The sequence below is a fragment of the Gastrolobium bilobum genome, unplaced genomic scaffold (assembly GCF_033153095.1).
Source record: "Gastrolobium bilobum isolate Gb01-03AN ecotype WA unplaced genomic scaffold, APGP_CSIRO_Gbil_v1 utg909, whole genome shotgun sequence".
Taxonomy (NCBI): Eukaryota; Viridiplantae; Streptophyta; class Magnoliopsida; order Fabales; family Fabaceae; genus Gastrolobium; species Gastrolobium bilobum.
This window is the reverse complement of record NW_026895707.1, coordinates 1,253,168-1,267,220: the sequence shown is the minus strand read 5'-3', so window position 1 is coordinate 1,267,220 and position 14,053 is coordinate 1,253,168. Positions and strand designations below refer to the sequence as shown.

At 35.2% G+C, this 14,053-nt stretch overlaps 1 protein-coding gene across 1 annotated transcript; it reads right to left on the bottom strand.

Annotated features, from left to right (window-relative positions):
• Positions 1-1,287: 1,287 nt before the first annotated feature.
• On the bottom strand, positions 1,288-3,284 carry LOC133293175 (glyoxylate/hydroxypyruvate reductase HPR3-like). The gene is made up of 2 exons (XM_061491714.1): positions 2,739-3,284; positions 1,288-1,955 (listed from the first exon to the last, which is right to left on the bottom strand). The coding sequence occupies exons 1-2, from the start codon at positions 3,225-3,227 to the stop codon at positions 1,428-1,430; spliced, it is 1,017 nt and encodes a 338-aa protein (XP_061347698.1). The 5' UTR covers positions 3,228-3,284; the 3' UTR covers positions 1,288-1,427.
• Between the last annotated feature and the right edge of the window lie 10,769 nt (positions 3,285-14,053).

The following is a 14,053-nucleotide window of genomic DNA, read 5'->3' as shown; positions in this document are numbered from 1 at the left end:
TCATATAATGTGATACAGAATTTATGATAAAGTGATTTAGAGTTTAATTCTTTTTATCTCTATTTTTTAATATAAATAAATAAATTTCATCACAAGGTAAATCAAAATTTTAATTTATGCATTATTCACATTTGTAAGTCTAAAGAATTGTCTCACTGGAATGTTAAGAGATATAAAATTATTCAATTGTCTTCCATCCGATCGCTTAAATTTTTAGGAGAATTATTGTGTGACAAGATATACGGGGGAAAATTAGAGTATATTTTCTTTTTTAATTTCAAAGTGATCAACCTTATTAATCAAATGCAACGACGTTTAGTTTTTATTTTACAGAGCTAAAAGTGTTTTTCTATTGGCAAAACAGTTTATTTAACTAAATCAAGAAAAAAAATTGTGTGATCAATTGTTGCAATTATCTATTGACATATTTGTTAAAAGGAAGGTATTTAGAGCTTGTGATAATGATTAAAAAAAGGGTTTATTAATATCCTTTTACATAAGATAGATATCTTATGTTGTAGAGAGAAACTAAGTGGGTCCTACCATTACAAGAAAAAATAAAAAAAATAAAAAAAAGTGAAGTGCGAAAATCGAAGTGAGAGAAAATGAGATAAGCTACCTCATGTAAAAGTAGACTAATATTTCCCTTAAAAAAAAACCCAAATCGCAATGATTTACTAACGGGTCCGTCGGATCTGCCTTAAAGGAAAAGAAGGATGTCTACCACAGAGACATCTTTTTTAAAAAAGTGGGACCACAAATTAAAAAAAAAAAAATCATTACATTAAATTTTACTGAAATATTTTTGCCTTTACTAATACTTACAAAAGGAGAGAAATTAAAAAGTTATATATTAATTGTTCAATGTCTCTGGATTACAGTAGCAGTTGTTGATGACTTGTTGCCCCTGGAATTCCAGATCAATAGGGCAAAAGTTCACTACAATTTAGTCCCCTACATTACAATTCAAAACGTGACAATAAGAGAATAACTTTACAAACACATGTATTGTCCATTACCTAACCTACATGCATTCTCAAACGGAAAAAATGTGCATTTATAGGAGTGGGAAAAATCTCAAATGAGAGAGACCTATAATTGTTTTGCCCTTTTGGGTTCCATTAGGTATGAGACAAACATCCTCACCTAATGCATGAGATGTTTATGCATAGAAAATGAGATGAGGTAAGAGAATATTTATCTCACTTTACAGGTTTAAAGACGTAATTCCTCTATTAGAACTTATTGACAAACCCAACGAAATAGGCATATGTGATTGGCCCATAATACAAATCATGTCATTAGATAAGATAAAATTGCATCACATCTTTAGAACGATAGAACAATGGTCATTAACAATTTAAGAATCATTGCAGGGATAAGATAAGTTGCATTACATGATACTAAGCTATCAAGAGAATCAGTTATTATTCATCCAACATCACTGGAGTAATTAGGGGCTTATTTGAGAAGAAGGCTTCTAAATTCTCTCCCAGAAGTTTACACAAATTCATTGGAGATTCTTCAGTAAAAACAGCTGCATGTGGAGACAAAACCACATTATTCATTGCAAATAGCTCTTGAGGAACATGAGGCTCATTCTCAAACACATCCAAACCAGCACCACCAATTTCACCTTCCATCAAACACTTCACCAATTGCTTTTCATCAATAAGACCCCCTCTTCCAACATTCACAATGAATCCTCCTTTTCCTAATGCCGACATGACTTCCCTGTTAATTATATGTTTTGTTTGCTCATTCAGTGCACAACAAACCACAAGTGCGTTGCTACTATTCGCAAGCTCAACAACACTTGAATAGAAAGGGTAAGAAACAGCTGTTTTTTTATGCCTAGAGTGATATAAAATAATGCAACCAAAACACTCGAGCCTCTTGGCAACTTCTATGCCAATACTTCCCAATCCAACAATCCCAACTCGCTTACCTGATAACTGAAACACCAATCATTTATTCCTTTTCATACGTACATATTAAGCTTCAAATAATATATGGACTACTGAACTTTTTTCTTTCCCTCATAAATGGCCTATGCAGCTGAAGAATTTTCAATTTTTTCAAAACTCAGGATTTACTTCAAACTAGTCCACTCACTTTTATATGATATAGCATAGAAATTTTTTTTACAACAAAAGCATAAATATTTTTTTTCCTTTAATTAACGAAAGATGTCATTTAAATTATTTTGTTTCAGAAAAAAAATATATATCTATACAAATTGATTTCAAAATGATGATATTATTATGGGTCCCTTTTTTTTCTGCTAGTGCAAAAAAAACTTGTCACAGATTATAATTATATGCTTCAGGTAATAGATAATTATGATATGAAAATAAAAATATCTTTCTTCAGATCAACTGACAACTTTTGAAGAAATAGAAAAAAAAATAATATTATAAGTATATACTCATTAGATTATATAATTATAAAGAAAGAGTTATATTTACAAATTTTTATCTATAAATTACATTATGTACTTCTCGAAATACACTAGATTACACTATGTACTTTCCAGAATACATAGTATAATTTGTAAAAATTTATAAAAAAAAATTGTAAACGAATCCTTTTTCATAATTACAATCAGTGGTAGAATTTTATTTTATTTTCAGCATAAATAACGTGGGGTTTTCCCTGTTATTATTAAGTTGACTAGTTTGAATAACGTAAACCACACAAAAAAAAATACGAGAAATAAGATAAGATGAATATAAAACCTTGGAGCCAAGAGGAAAATCCCAAGGACCAGAGTGATTCAATGTTTTCATATACCGATCCGCTTCAGAAATTTTCCTCATTACGTCGATCAATAAAGCCACCGCCATGTCAGCAACATCCTCCGAGAACAACTCTCCGGCGCCGGCAACCTGAATTCCCCGGCGGCGGCACTCTTTCAAGTCTATGTGATCAGTTCCGGCGCTGGTGGTAACAACTAGGCCGAGCGACGGAAAGAGGCGGAGGACGTCGACGTTGACGGAAGCGGAGGCGCTGCAGAGTATGGCTTGAATGGATGAAGATTGGTGGTTGTGATCAATGAGGAATTGTTGCAGTGGGAAAAAACCTGAGGCTTTGGAGTTGAGGAAATGGAACTTGTTAGAGAATTTTTGTTCAAGGATTGAGAAGCATTTTGCAAGACCAAGAACAACCACTTTTGGAAGCTCTTGGACATTGTTGCTGTCAATGCTGTGGTTGGCTTCTTCTGCCATTGAAGGTTTGTAGCTCTTTTGAGAAGGAGAAAGGGACAACGAAAATTGGGTAGTGAAATGTGGATATTTATGGTCAATTGTGACTCTGAAATAATTTGGAATCTTTCAATTAATAACATTTACTTATTCAAGAAAATGTTATATTTACAAAAAAAAATTTAAAACTCTTATAAATTATATTATATATTATGGATAATACATGTAAACAAAAAATTTGTAAACATAATCTATCTTTACTTATTTTATGATATGTTAATGTATTTCTAGACTTTTAATAAGTCTCTTTTTTAGGGCTTTTCACCCATTTAAAGAAAATTTTAAATTTTTTTTTATCAAATCAATGTGTTTGAGAAATAATATTTTTTTTTTAGATAATCTGAAGGTTTCCTACCCAACTGAATGAAAGATGAGACTAACCCCTTTCAGGTAGAGGCAGTTTTTCTCTTGCCCCGGAAGAATTCCAAAAAATTGTTTTGGCAAAAAACTGTATCCCTAACCATGAGTTCTTTTTCAGTATAATAAGAGTACTATTCCTTTGTTAAAAATAAAAAAAAAATAAGGGATATAAGCATGAAAATAGTATAAAAGATATTATATTTTATATATTTAAAAAAAGGAAAGGATCCGTTTATAAATTATTTTTACAAATTATACTAAATATCACTGATCATACACTCTTGATTGAAGTATGACTGGTCATACTTAATGTAATTTATAAACAAAAAAAAATTATAAATATAATTTTTTTTTTTTGAATATCTAAATATAACTTTTCCTTTTAATAAATGATGTATAAAATGAGAGCACCAAAAATACTTTCCCTCAATACAAACTTTCAAGAAAAGATCAAAGAGCATGATGGCGAATAAGAAAGTGTTCAAAAAGAGGGGGGGAAATAGGGGATCCACATGACAGTAGTACTTTAATCAATGAATGTATCCCATCTAGCTATATCCATTCTTAATCTCATCTTCAATTGCATTATTATTGACGCAAATTTCCTAATTGTGTAATAAGCGCTGCTTCCTCCATAAAGAGCACGACACGTCAGATGACATATGATTAAATATTTAAATGATAATAAAAATATGGAAAAAAAAAATTTGTCATTTTAAAATATGTAATTTTATGTCATTCTAAATTTTAATAGTTGATTTCTGTCAATTAATGGTTAGGATTTATTGAGTTTATTACAAATTAATAATTAATTAATACATTTAATTTAATAAATCTTAACCATTAATTGATGAAAATTAACAATTATGATCTAAAATGATACAAAGTTATATCCAGGAGAAAAAAAATTTCTAAAAATATTGCCCTCCACTATTTTAACCTCTTCTGCCCGGCACCCAACATAAAGAACCCAAAAGCAAAGTTCAATTCATAGAATCTTAACCCTGGATAAAAAATAAGGGAATACACTTCTACTGTTATCGGAGAAGGGTATTCTCTTGTTACTAATATATTGATTTATGTGTATTTTTTTATTTTTTTTTAAGTTAGTGGCAAACTCCACAGTTTTTTGGGTAAGTAGGAAGAAATTTAAATCCCAAAGAATAATGTGTTAAAGTTGATTTTTATTTAAAGTAAGTGTGTATTTTTTCTACAAGAAAATTGAAGAAGGGGAAGAATTCTCATTCTAAAACTAAAGCATATCAAAATTTTAAAAAGAGCGACGGGGATATATATTAAAATTTAGATAAATTAAATACGATTTAAAAATTTGCCTCAAACAGAAATAAAACACATAAATAATTTATCAAGTTGTCAAGTAAAATTTTAATGCCGCGTAAGAAAAGACAAAATGAGTTAACTTTTTTTCATTTGTTTTTCTCCAGGAGCAAGCAAGATTAATGAGTTAAGACCAACAAAATTTAGTTAGTACCAATCATTAAACTTTATCCCTTCAACTTATTTATAGTCATTTACTCACGTTTAAAAAATGATTAATTTTGAAAAATTAGCAGCCAATGTGGCTCTGGGGAGAAATAGAAAAAATAAAAAAAGTTATGTACATCAAGAAATATAATAAAATTATTGTTATACCTTCATAAGATGGTTTAAAGTTTTGAGATAGTTGTATTAAAAAAAAAAAGTTTAGAGAGAGTTCGTCATACTACGTGATACAGAATTTACGATAAAGTGATTTAGAGTTTGATTCTTTTTATCTCTATTTTTTAATATAAATAAATAAATTTCATCACAAGGTAAATCAAAAATTTAATTTATGCATTATTCACATTTGTAAGTCTAAAGAATTATCTCAGGAATGTTAAGAGATATAAATTTATTCAAGTGCCTTTATCCAATCGCTTAAATTTTTAGGAGAATTATTGCGTGACAAGATATAGGGGTGATGTGCCTCTGGCAAGTGTGGTTTTTCCATGTTAAAATTGATAAGAATCAGGTCATAAGAGAGCAATTTAAATGCATATTTGCTATTTATATTGATTCTTTCTATATCAATAATATTTACCTTTTGGTTGTGTTTTTACAGGAAAAAAAGAGTGGAAATTACAAATCACAAAAAGCCTGTTGACGCGACTCCACACATAGGAAATTTCACCCGGGTGCTGCGCAGGCCAAATACCAGAGAATTAGCGCTAGTTGGCGCCAGAGTGGCGCAAACTAGCGCCACACACATTCATGACCAGGGTAATGGCGCACAAGGGCGCCCAACAAGAGGAAAAGTGGCGCCACTTGGCGCCCAAAGTCAAGGGAGAATGGCGCCAAGTGGCGCCCAAAAGACCAAGGGTGGCGCCAACTGGCGCCGTGTCACGTGCAATCAGTTCCGACTTTCGTATTCGATGCAGCAAGTTGGCGCAAACGTGCGCCGAACCGGCGCCAACTGGCACCGGGTTGCGAGAAAATAACACCGTCTTTCCGCGGGGGTATTTTTGGAAGAAGGAAAAAAATAAGTTTATAAATAGGATCCTTGTGCTAGACCTAAGGGATCTGATATTCCGACCTATTTCTTCATAAGGAGACCAACAGCAGAGCTCAGGAGGATTCTTCTACAGTTCTTCTTCTTCTCTTTTCTCTGTAATTTTATGCTTTTGAATATTGGATTAGTTTTAGCCATGATTATGTTTGGCTAGTTTTCCTTCATTGTGGGTAAGGTCACAAACCCTATGTGAACCTTTTGTTTAGTTATGGATTGGTTACTTTTCGCTCTTTAATTTAATTGATTTATGCCTACTCTGTGCGTATTGCTTATCGTTTATATTAAATCTGATCAGTTTAGTAGTGAATGATAATCTGAGGGTTAGAACCCTAGATAGGAATATTGGGGTTTTGGTCCAGAAAGGGGGTAGGATAATAATTAACATGCGTGCTAGGAATAGACGCGTTCTTGATTACAAACGTTTAATTTATCTGTGTAATGCTTGATCTCAATTGAAACATTGCAAGGAATTGGGGTTTTAATTGTGATTAAAGGGCTAAATTTGCAAGGAATTGGGGTTTAGCTAATAATTGTTTGAAAGATAAATTGTTTGATTGTTTATTTTAATTGAGCAATGTGAATCAATCCGTAGTGAAAAGAGGGGATCATAGGGCGAGTGTACTTACCTGCAATATCTCTCATATTTTTATCCAAATCATTTTGCATCATTCTTTTATTTTTAAAATCCAAAAATACGTCTTTGTCTTTAATTTCTATTGTTCTTCAAATCACTTGGGTTTTATATCTTGAAAGGACGTTTATAAGATATTCGCTCACAATCCCTGTGGAGACGATAACTTACTTATCACTTTATTACTTGAACGATCGGTACACTTGCCGGATTGTATCAAGTTTTTGGCGCCGTTGCCGGGGATTGTGATTTCTTATATCTTATAATCTTGAATTTCAAGATTTTTCTTTCTTTTTGTGATTATTTTATTTTATTTTCTTCTGTTCTTGTTTTAAATTGTTTTGAACATTGCTACTAATCTTCTCTTGAAGTTTTATGCGAAGCAAGGTTGATCCTACAGAATTGTTATTTGATCCTGAAATTACAAGGTTTGAAAGGAGAAACAGGAGACTTGCTCAGAAGAAATCAAAAGTGCCAAGTGCTCAATCTGAAGAAGCACCTGAAATCCCAACCATGGCAGCGAATAATGAAGCTGAAAATCCACTTATGGATACCATCCTCACTCCAGCCTTCAACAGGCCTAATTCAAGTATTGTCCAACCGAATATTGCTGACAATAATTGGGAGTTGAAGTCTTCCATAATTCAGTTGGTGGAGAGAGTTCAATTTGGAGGAGATGAGCATGAGGATCCTCACAGGTTCATAGACCGGTTCTTAATGATATGTGACTCAACCAAGCACCCTCGGGTGTCTGATGATGCTATCCGGTTGAGATTATTCCCTTTTGCTGTAAAGGGAGAAGCACTTAGCTGGCTGGAGAGGCAGCCTGCACGGAGCATTGCTACATGGGAGGATTTGTCTACAAAGTTCTTTGCAGAGTTCTTTTCCATGGAGAGATACAATCAAATGGTGAATGATATCACCAACTTCACTCAAACTGAGGGTGAAACATTGTGTGCAGCCTGGAACAGGTTCAAGGACTTGATGAGGAGGTGCCCTCATTATAATTTGACTGCTGGTAATCAAGTCAGAATATTTTTCAATGGCATCACACCTGAAGATAGAATGGTTTTGAATGGTGCAGCTGGTGGTACTATTAAAACCATGAGGGCGAATGAAACTCTGGAGCTGATAGAGAGGATGGCCAGGAATGAAAATCAAGGGGTATCTTCAAAGTCTAAGAAAGGTAGCCTTCATCTAGAAGGTAATGAGTCAGTTCTGGCTGAAAATAAATTGCTAGCTCAACAAATGGCTAGTTTGACTTCCAGGCTTGACAAGATGCAGATCGCGGGAGTTCAAGCTCAGTCTGTTGCTTTTGTCTGTGACTACTGTACGGACAGTCATGCTCCTAATGAATGTCCATCTCTTTCTTCTTCTGATTCACCTCAACAAATGCAGGTGAACGGTATATGGTATGACCAGCGCCCTCAGCAGCCAAATCTTCAGAGAAATCAGAATTTTTCTGGTGGTGGTGGTAACAATTTTCAGCGGAGAGCTCAGGGAGTTGGCATGGATTTCAAGTCTAATACTTATACTCAGCCTTCACAGAGTCAACAACGAGAGCCTGCTGAGTGGGAAAAAGCCTTTGCACAAATGGCCAAGACTTCTAATGAGATGGCTCAGACCACTAATACCTTTATGGAGGAGACTAGAGCCAACTACAAAAATACAAATGCTTCCATAAAGAACCTGGAGAATCAGATAGGCCAATTGGCAAAGCAAGTTTCAGAAAGAATTCCAGGTACTTTTCCTAGTAACACAGTTACAAATCCCAAGGAGGATTGTATGTTTATCACAACTAGAACTGGAAAAGTGGTAGCAGCTCCAGAAAAGCCGAGAATAAATATGGAAGCTGAAAAGAAGCTAAAGGAGGTTAAGGAGCCAGAAAAAGAAATTAAAAAACCTGCTGAAGTGGAGAAGCCAGTTGAAAAGAAGAAGTTTGAGTTGAGTCCTGAATATGTGAGAGCCATGGCACCTTATCCTGACAGATTCAAGAAGGAGGATCAGAAGCAACAATATGGAAGGTTTCTTGATATATTCAAGAAATTGCATATCAATATCCCTTTTGCTGAAGCCTTGACTAGCATGCCAAATTATGCCAAGTTCATGAAGGATTTGTTGTCAAGAAAGCACAAGTTGCAAGAATGCCAAACGGTGACACTCACTGAGGAGTGTAGTGCTATTATTACAAAGAAGTTCCCGCCTAAGCGTCATGATCCAGGGAGCTTCAATATTTCTGTTGAAATTGGTAACAAAAAAATTGGCAGAGCATTATATGATCTAGGGGCTAGCATTAATTTGATGCCCCTTTCTATTTGTAATTCCTTGGGGATCACCGAGTTGAAGCCTACTTTAGCATCTCTTCAACTTGCTGATAAGTCTTTGAGGAAACCTAGTGGTATTATTGAAGATGTTCTTGTGAAGGTAGACAAGTTCATCTTCCCTGTTGATTTTGTGGTGTTGGACATGGAAGGGGGAGCTGAAATGCCTCTTTTACTGGGTAGACCTTTCTTAGCTACATCTCGTGCACTGATTGATGTTGAAAGCGGGAAGCTCGAGCTAAGAATGAATGATGAAACCGTTACTATTCACGTCTTCGATTCTCTAAAACAGTCTTCTCACAAAGACGATTGCTTTAGTTTTGAAGTCGTAAAGAAAGAAAAAGATGCAGCGGTTGAGTTTCCTGAAAAAGCAGATGATTACAAGGAAGATGGAACCTCAAAAGTGGAATTGAAGGATCTTCCTCAAACTCTAAAAGTTGATGTCAAAGAGGTGAAGACGTCTCAAAGGAGGCGTAATTCGATACTGAAGAAGGTACTAAGAAAGGAAGTGGTGAAACTCTTTGATACGAGTTGGAAGAGACACCGGGAGCTGAAGTTTGACAAGAGACACCGAGACTCTATCTCTCGGAAAAATCAGAGATTCAAAGAGTTCTTAACATGGCTTCATGGTTTGGAACAAATCTGGGAATGGTGGTCTCATACACCAAAGCATCCAGTACCACCGGATCCTCCATTTGCTGGGTCATCCCACGCTGCTAAGGGGGATGACATGGAGGGTTGATTATATCTCCTTGCTTACAGAGATTTTGTATATTAGTTTATTTTTCTGTTTCGTATTTTTATTTTTAGTTGCTTTACGTTGGTATATTTTTCTCTGAAGTTTTGATGTGCGCATTATAGTTTCTTCTATATGCCACTGTTTGTTCTATTGTGCAGGTTTTTCTTCTTTCTTGTGGTTTAATTATTGTTGAGGACAGCAATTCTCTAAATCTGGGAATGGTAGGCTTGCACCTTAGAACTGCTGCAATGCTTCTATCAGGGGAGATATTCTAACTCTTTTAATTTTCTTAGTATTTTTATAGTATTTTGTGTGCTATATTTAGAAGAAAAAAAAAATTTGAACATGTTTTCTGAGCAAGTCCCAGGTTTAGATATGCTTTCCCTAGTTAATTTGCCTGATTCATCCTAGGAACCATGTTTTGTATGAATTTCTGGCATAATATTGTATTGGCATGAGTAGATTTCATGATTGCTCGTTTGTCTGAATTTTGTGCTTGAATGATTAATGATGCCTGATATTCTTTTAGAAGTCTAGCTTAACATCATAGCTGGTGAGGTTTTGTGCTTAAACACTTATTTTATTCTGAGAGCCCTCACTGTGATAGCATTCTAGAACTTGCTCTGTTTCTCTGTTATGCATGTATTGATTGATATGATAAAGGCATTTTGTTCTTGTTAGCTACTGGCCAAAAATAACCCACCTGTATGAATTTTTCCATTGTTAGCCCCTTGAGCCTGAACTTATTTGTTGTTAAATGACCTGTGGCCTTATTGATGGCTTAGCCTACATCCATTGTGACTTACCTTGATTGAGATTGAATTACTGATGTGTTGAAAAATTAAACAAAGAAATTGAGGTAAGCTCCACAGAGGTCAAATAATTAGGGAGGTAAAAGTTCATATGTGCCCTTACAACAAAAAAGTTTTGAAAAAGAAAAAAAAAAGAAAAAAGAAAAAAATGGTGAATGTAAAGAAAATGTGGCTGAAAGGAATTAATTCCCGAAATTCTGTGGGAATGTTAGTGGAGAAAAATCATTGAGTTGAAAGTGTTAAAAATGAAATAATATCAGTTTTCAATCTCATTGTTGTTTGAGCTACTGTCCATAAATTCCTACCCTTAAACCCGGCCAAGTTACAACCTGTGAAGTCCTTTTGATCAATTGATGCATGTGTTTGATTCTTCATTTTTAAGAATTTTTGAGAATATGATCAAGCTTATGGTAATGTTATTGCTGTGATGGATTGAGTGATTGTTACTCCCTTAAACACTTGAGTGCTGAGCGTTATATGATTATCTTGGTGAGGGGTGTTCAAGTTAGACTCTGACATTTTCATGAGAATAGAAGGCATTGTTAGGAGTTCTTTGCATGGATTCAGTCATGCTTAGCATAGTGATCTCTTGATTGTCTGTGTGATTTTGTGTTGGAATAATTGATTATTTCCTGGATTGAGTCTTGTACATTGCTGGGGACAGCAACGTTTAAATCTGGGAATGATTTGATGTGCCTCTGGCAAGTGTGGTTTTTCCATGTTAAAATTGATAAGAATCAGGTCATAAGAGAGCAATTTAAATGCATATTTGCTATTTATATTGATTCTTTCTATATCAATAATATTTACCTTTTGGTTGTGTTTTTACAGGAAAAGAGGAGTGGAAATTACAAATCACAAAAAGCCTGTTGACGCGACTCCACACATAGGAAATTTCACCCGGGTGCTGCGCAGGCCAAATACCAGAGAATTGGCGCTAGTTGGCGCCAGAGTGGCGCAAACTAGCGCCACACACATTCATGACCAGGGTAATGGCGCACAAGGGCGCCCAACAAAAGGAAAAGTGGCGCCACTTGGCGCCCAAAGTCAAGGGAGAATGGCGCCAAGTGGCGCCCAAAAGACCAAGGGTGGCGCCAACTGGCGCCGTGTCACGTGCAATCAGTTCCGACTTTCGTATTCGAGGCAGCAAGTTGGCGCAAACGTGCGCCGAACCGGCGCCAACTGGCACCGGGTTGCGAGAAAATAACACCGTCTTTCCGCGGGGGTATTTTTGGAAGAAGGAAAAAAATAAGTTTATAAATAGGATCCTTGTGCTAGACCTAAGGGATCTGATATTCCGACCTATTTCTTCAGAAGGAGACCGACAGCAGAGCTCAGGAGGATTCTTCTACAGTTCTTCTTCTTCTCTTTTCTCTGTAATTTTATGCTTTTGAATATTGGATTAGTTTTAGCCATGATTATGTTTGGCTAGTTTTCCTTCATTGTGGGTAAGGTCACAAACCCTATGTGAACCTTTTGTTTAGTTATGGATTGGTTACTTTTCGCTCTTTAATTTAATTGATTTATGCCTACTCTGTGCGTATTGCTTATCGTTTATATTAAATTTGATCAGTTTAGTAGTGAATGATAATCTGAGGGTTAGAACCCTAAATAGGAATATTGGGGTTTTGGTCCAGAAAGGGGGTAGGATAATAATTAACATGCGTGCTAGGAATAGACGCGTTCTTGATTACAAACGTTTAATTTATCTGTGTAATGCTTGATCTCAATTGAAACATTGCAAGAAATTGGGGTTTTAATTGTGATTAAAGGGCTAAATTTGCAAGGAATTGGGGTTTAGCTAATAATTGTTTGAATGATAAATTGTTTGATTGTTTATTTTAATTGGGCAATGTGAATCAATTCGTAGTGAAAAGATCATTGTACTTACCTGCAATATCTCTCATATTTTTATCCAAATCATTTTGCATCATTCTCTTATTTTTAAAATCCAAAAATACGTCTTTGTCTTTAATTTCTATTGTTCTTCAAATCACTTGGGTTTTATATCTTGAAAGGACGTTTATAAGATATTCGCTCACAATCCCTGTGGAGACGATAACTTACTTATCACTTTATTACTTGAACGATCGGTACACTTGCCGGATTGTATCAAGGGGAAAAAGTTAGAGTGTATTTTCTTTTTTAATTTCAAAGTGATAAACCTTATTAATCAAATGCATCAACGTTTATTTTTTATTTTATGGAAGTCAAAAGTGTTTTTCTATTAGCAAAATAGTTTATGAGTAAATACTCTTTTTGGTCCCTTGCAATAAAAAAGGGCACTCGTCGTCCCTCAAATTTTAAGAAACAAGCCAAGTTAGTTCTTCTGTTAGTTGGCATCCAACGGCCAGTGTAACAGTGCACACATGTTACGTTAGTTTGCTGACTCAGAATGAAACAGTCCACCATGGAAAAAAGACGGCAACAATTTGAAGATGAGTTGCATCTCCATGGACATTGGCCTGACGTAGCATCGAAGGGTAACCTGACCCAACAAAGGGGTAAATTCAGAACCCTAAATCAGTTGTAACCTAAAAATTTCCCAAAAAGCTCCGCACGTTCATGTCTGCAAATTGACAACAGTAGAAGTTAAATACTGGATTTGTTGGGGCGTAGGAGAAGATGTGTGTTTCTTCTGATATGGGAGGCTCAAGTGGAAGTACTTCAATTGTGGGTAGAACCCTGACAAGGATAGCCGGTCAAAGGTGTCAATGTGAGAGGCAAACTATTGTGTATGCCTCCAAAACTGAAAGAAACCCAAACAAGGCATTCTTTGGGTGCCCCAATTTCAAGGTATACATCTGTAATGTGTGTTGATTTAAGTTGAAATATATGTTCACCGTGGTTTGTTTTGCTGACAGGAGAAGAAGCCATTTTGTTATTTTTTTAGATGGGTGGATGACGTATCTAATGAAAGGATGGAGCTAGAAGAAGGAAGAATACACAAGGTGGAGTTGGATGTTGCTGAAATGGAATTCAAGTTGAAGTATGTGGACATGATGATGAGTGAGCAATTACAAGTTAAGCTGAATGAGCAAGGTGTGAAGATTATTGAGCAAGAACTGAAGATTAACGACCAGGAAAGAAAGCTGAATAAGCTATACCTGAAGATGATTTCAGAGTTAGATAGGATGGAGAAGGAAATTAGGCATGTTGGTAGGTCAGCTAGGGTCTTAGTTGCTACCTTTGTTGGTCTGGTCATGATGTGTATCTTTGTTGCAAGTATGCTAACAATCAAAACAAGTGTACCCAATGTATTTTTGCTTAACTGAAGTGTAATGAGTACTGAAGTGTACCTCTGTTGGGTGGATGATGTATTTTTGATTAACTGAAGTGTACCCAATGGATTATTTTTTATTGGTTCCTACTGTTT

Excerpts from the sequence above, each read along its gene's own strand:
- LOC133293175 (XM_061491714.1), bottom strand. The coding sequence starts at position 3,227 with ATGGCAGAAGAAGCCAACCACAGCATTGACAGCAACAATGTCCAAGAG. Across the intron at positions 1,956-2,738 it reads ATTTTCCTCTTGGCTCCAAG|TTATCAGGTAAGCGAGTTGG; the intron begins GTTTTATATTCA and ends TTGGTGTTTCAG.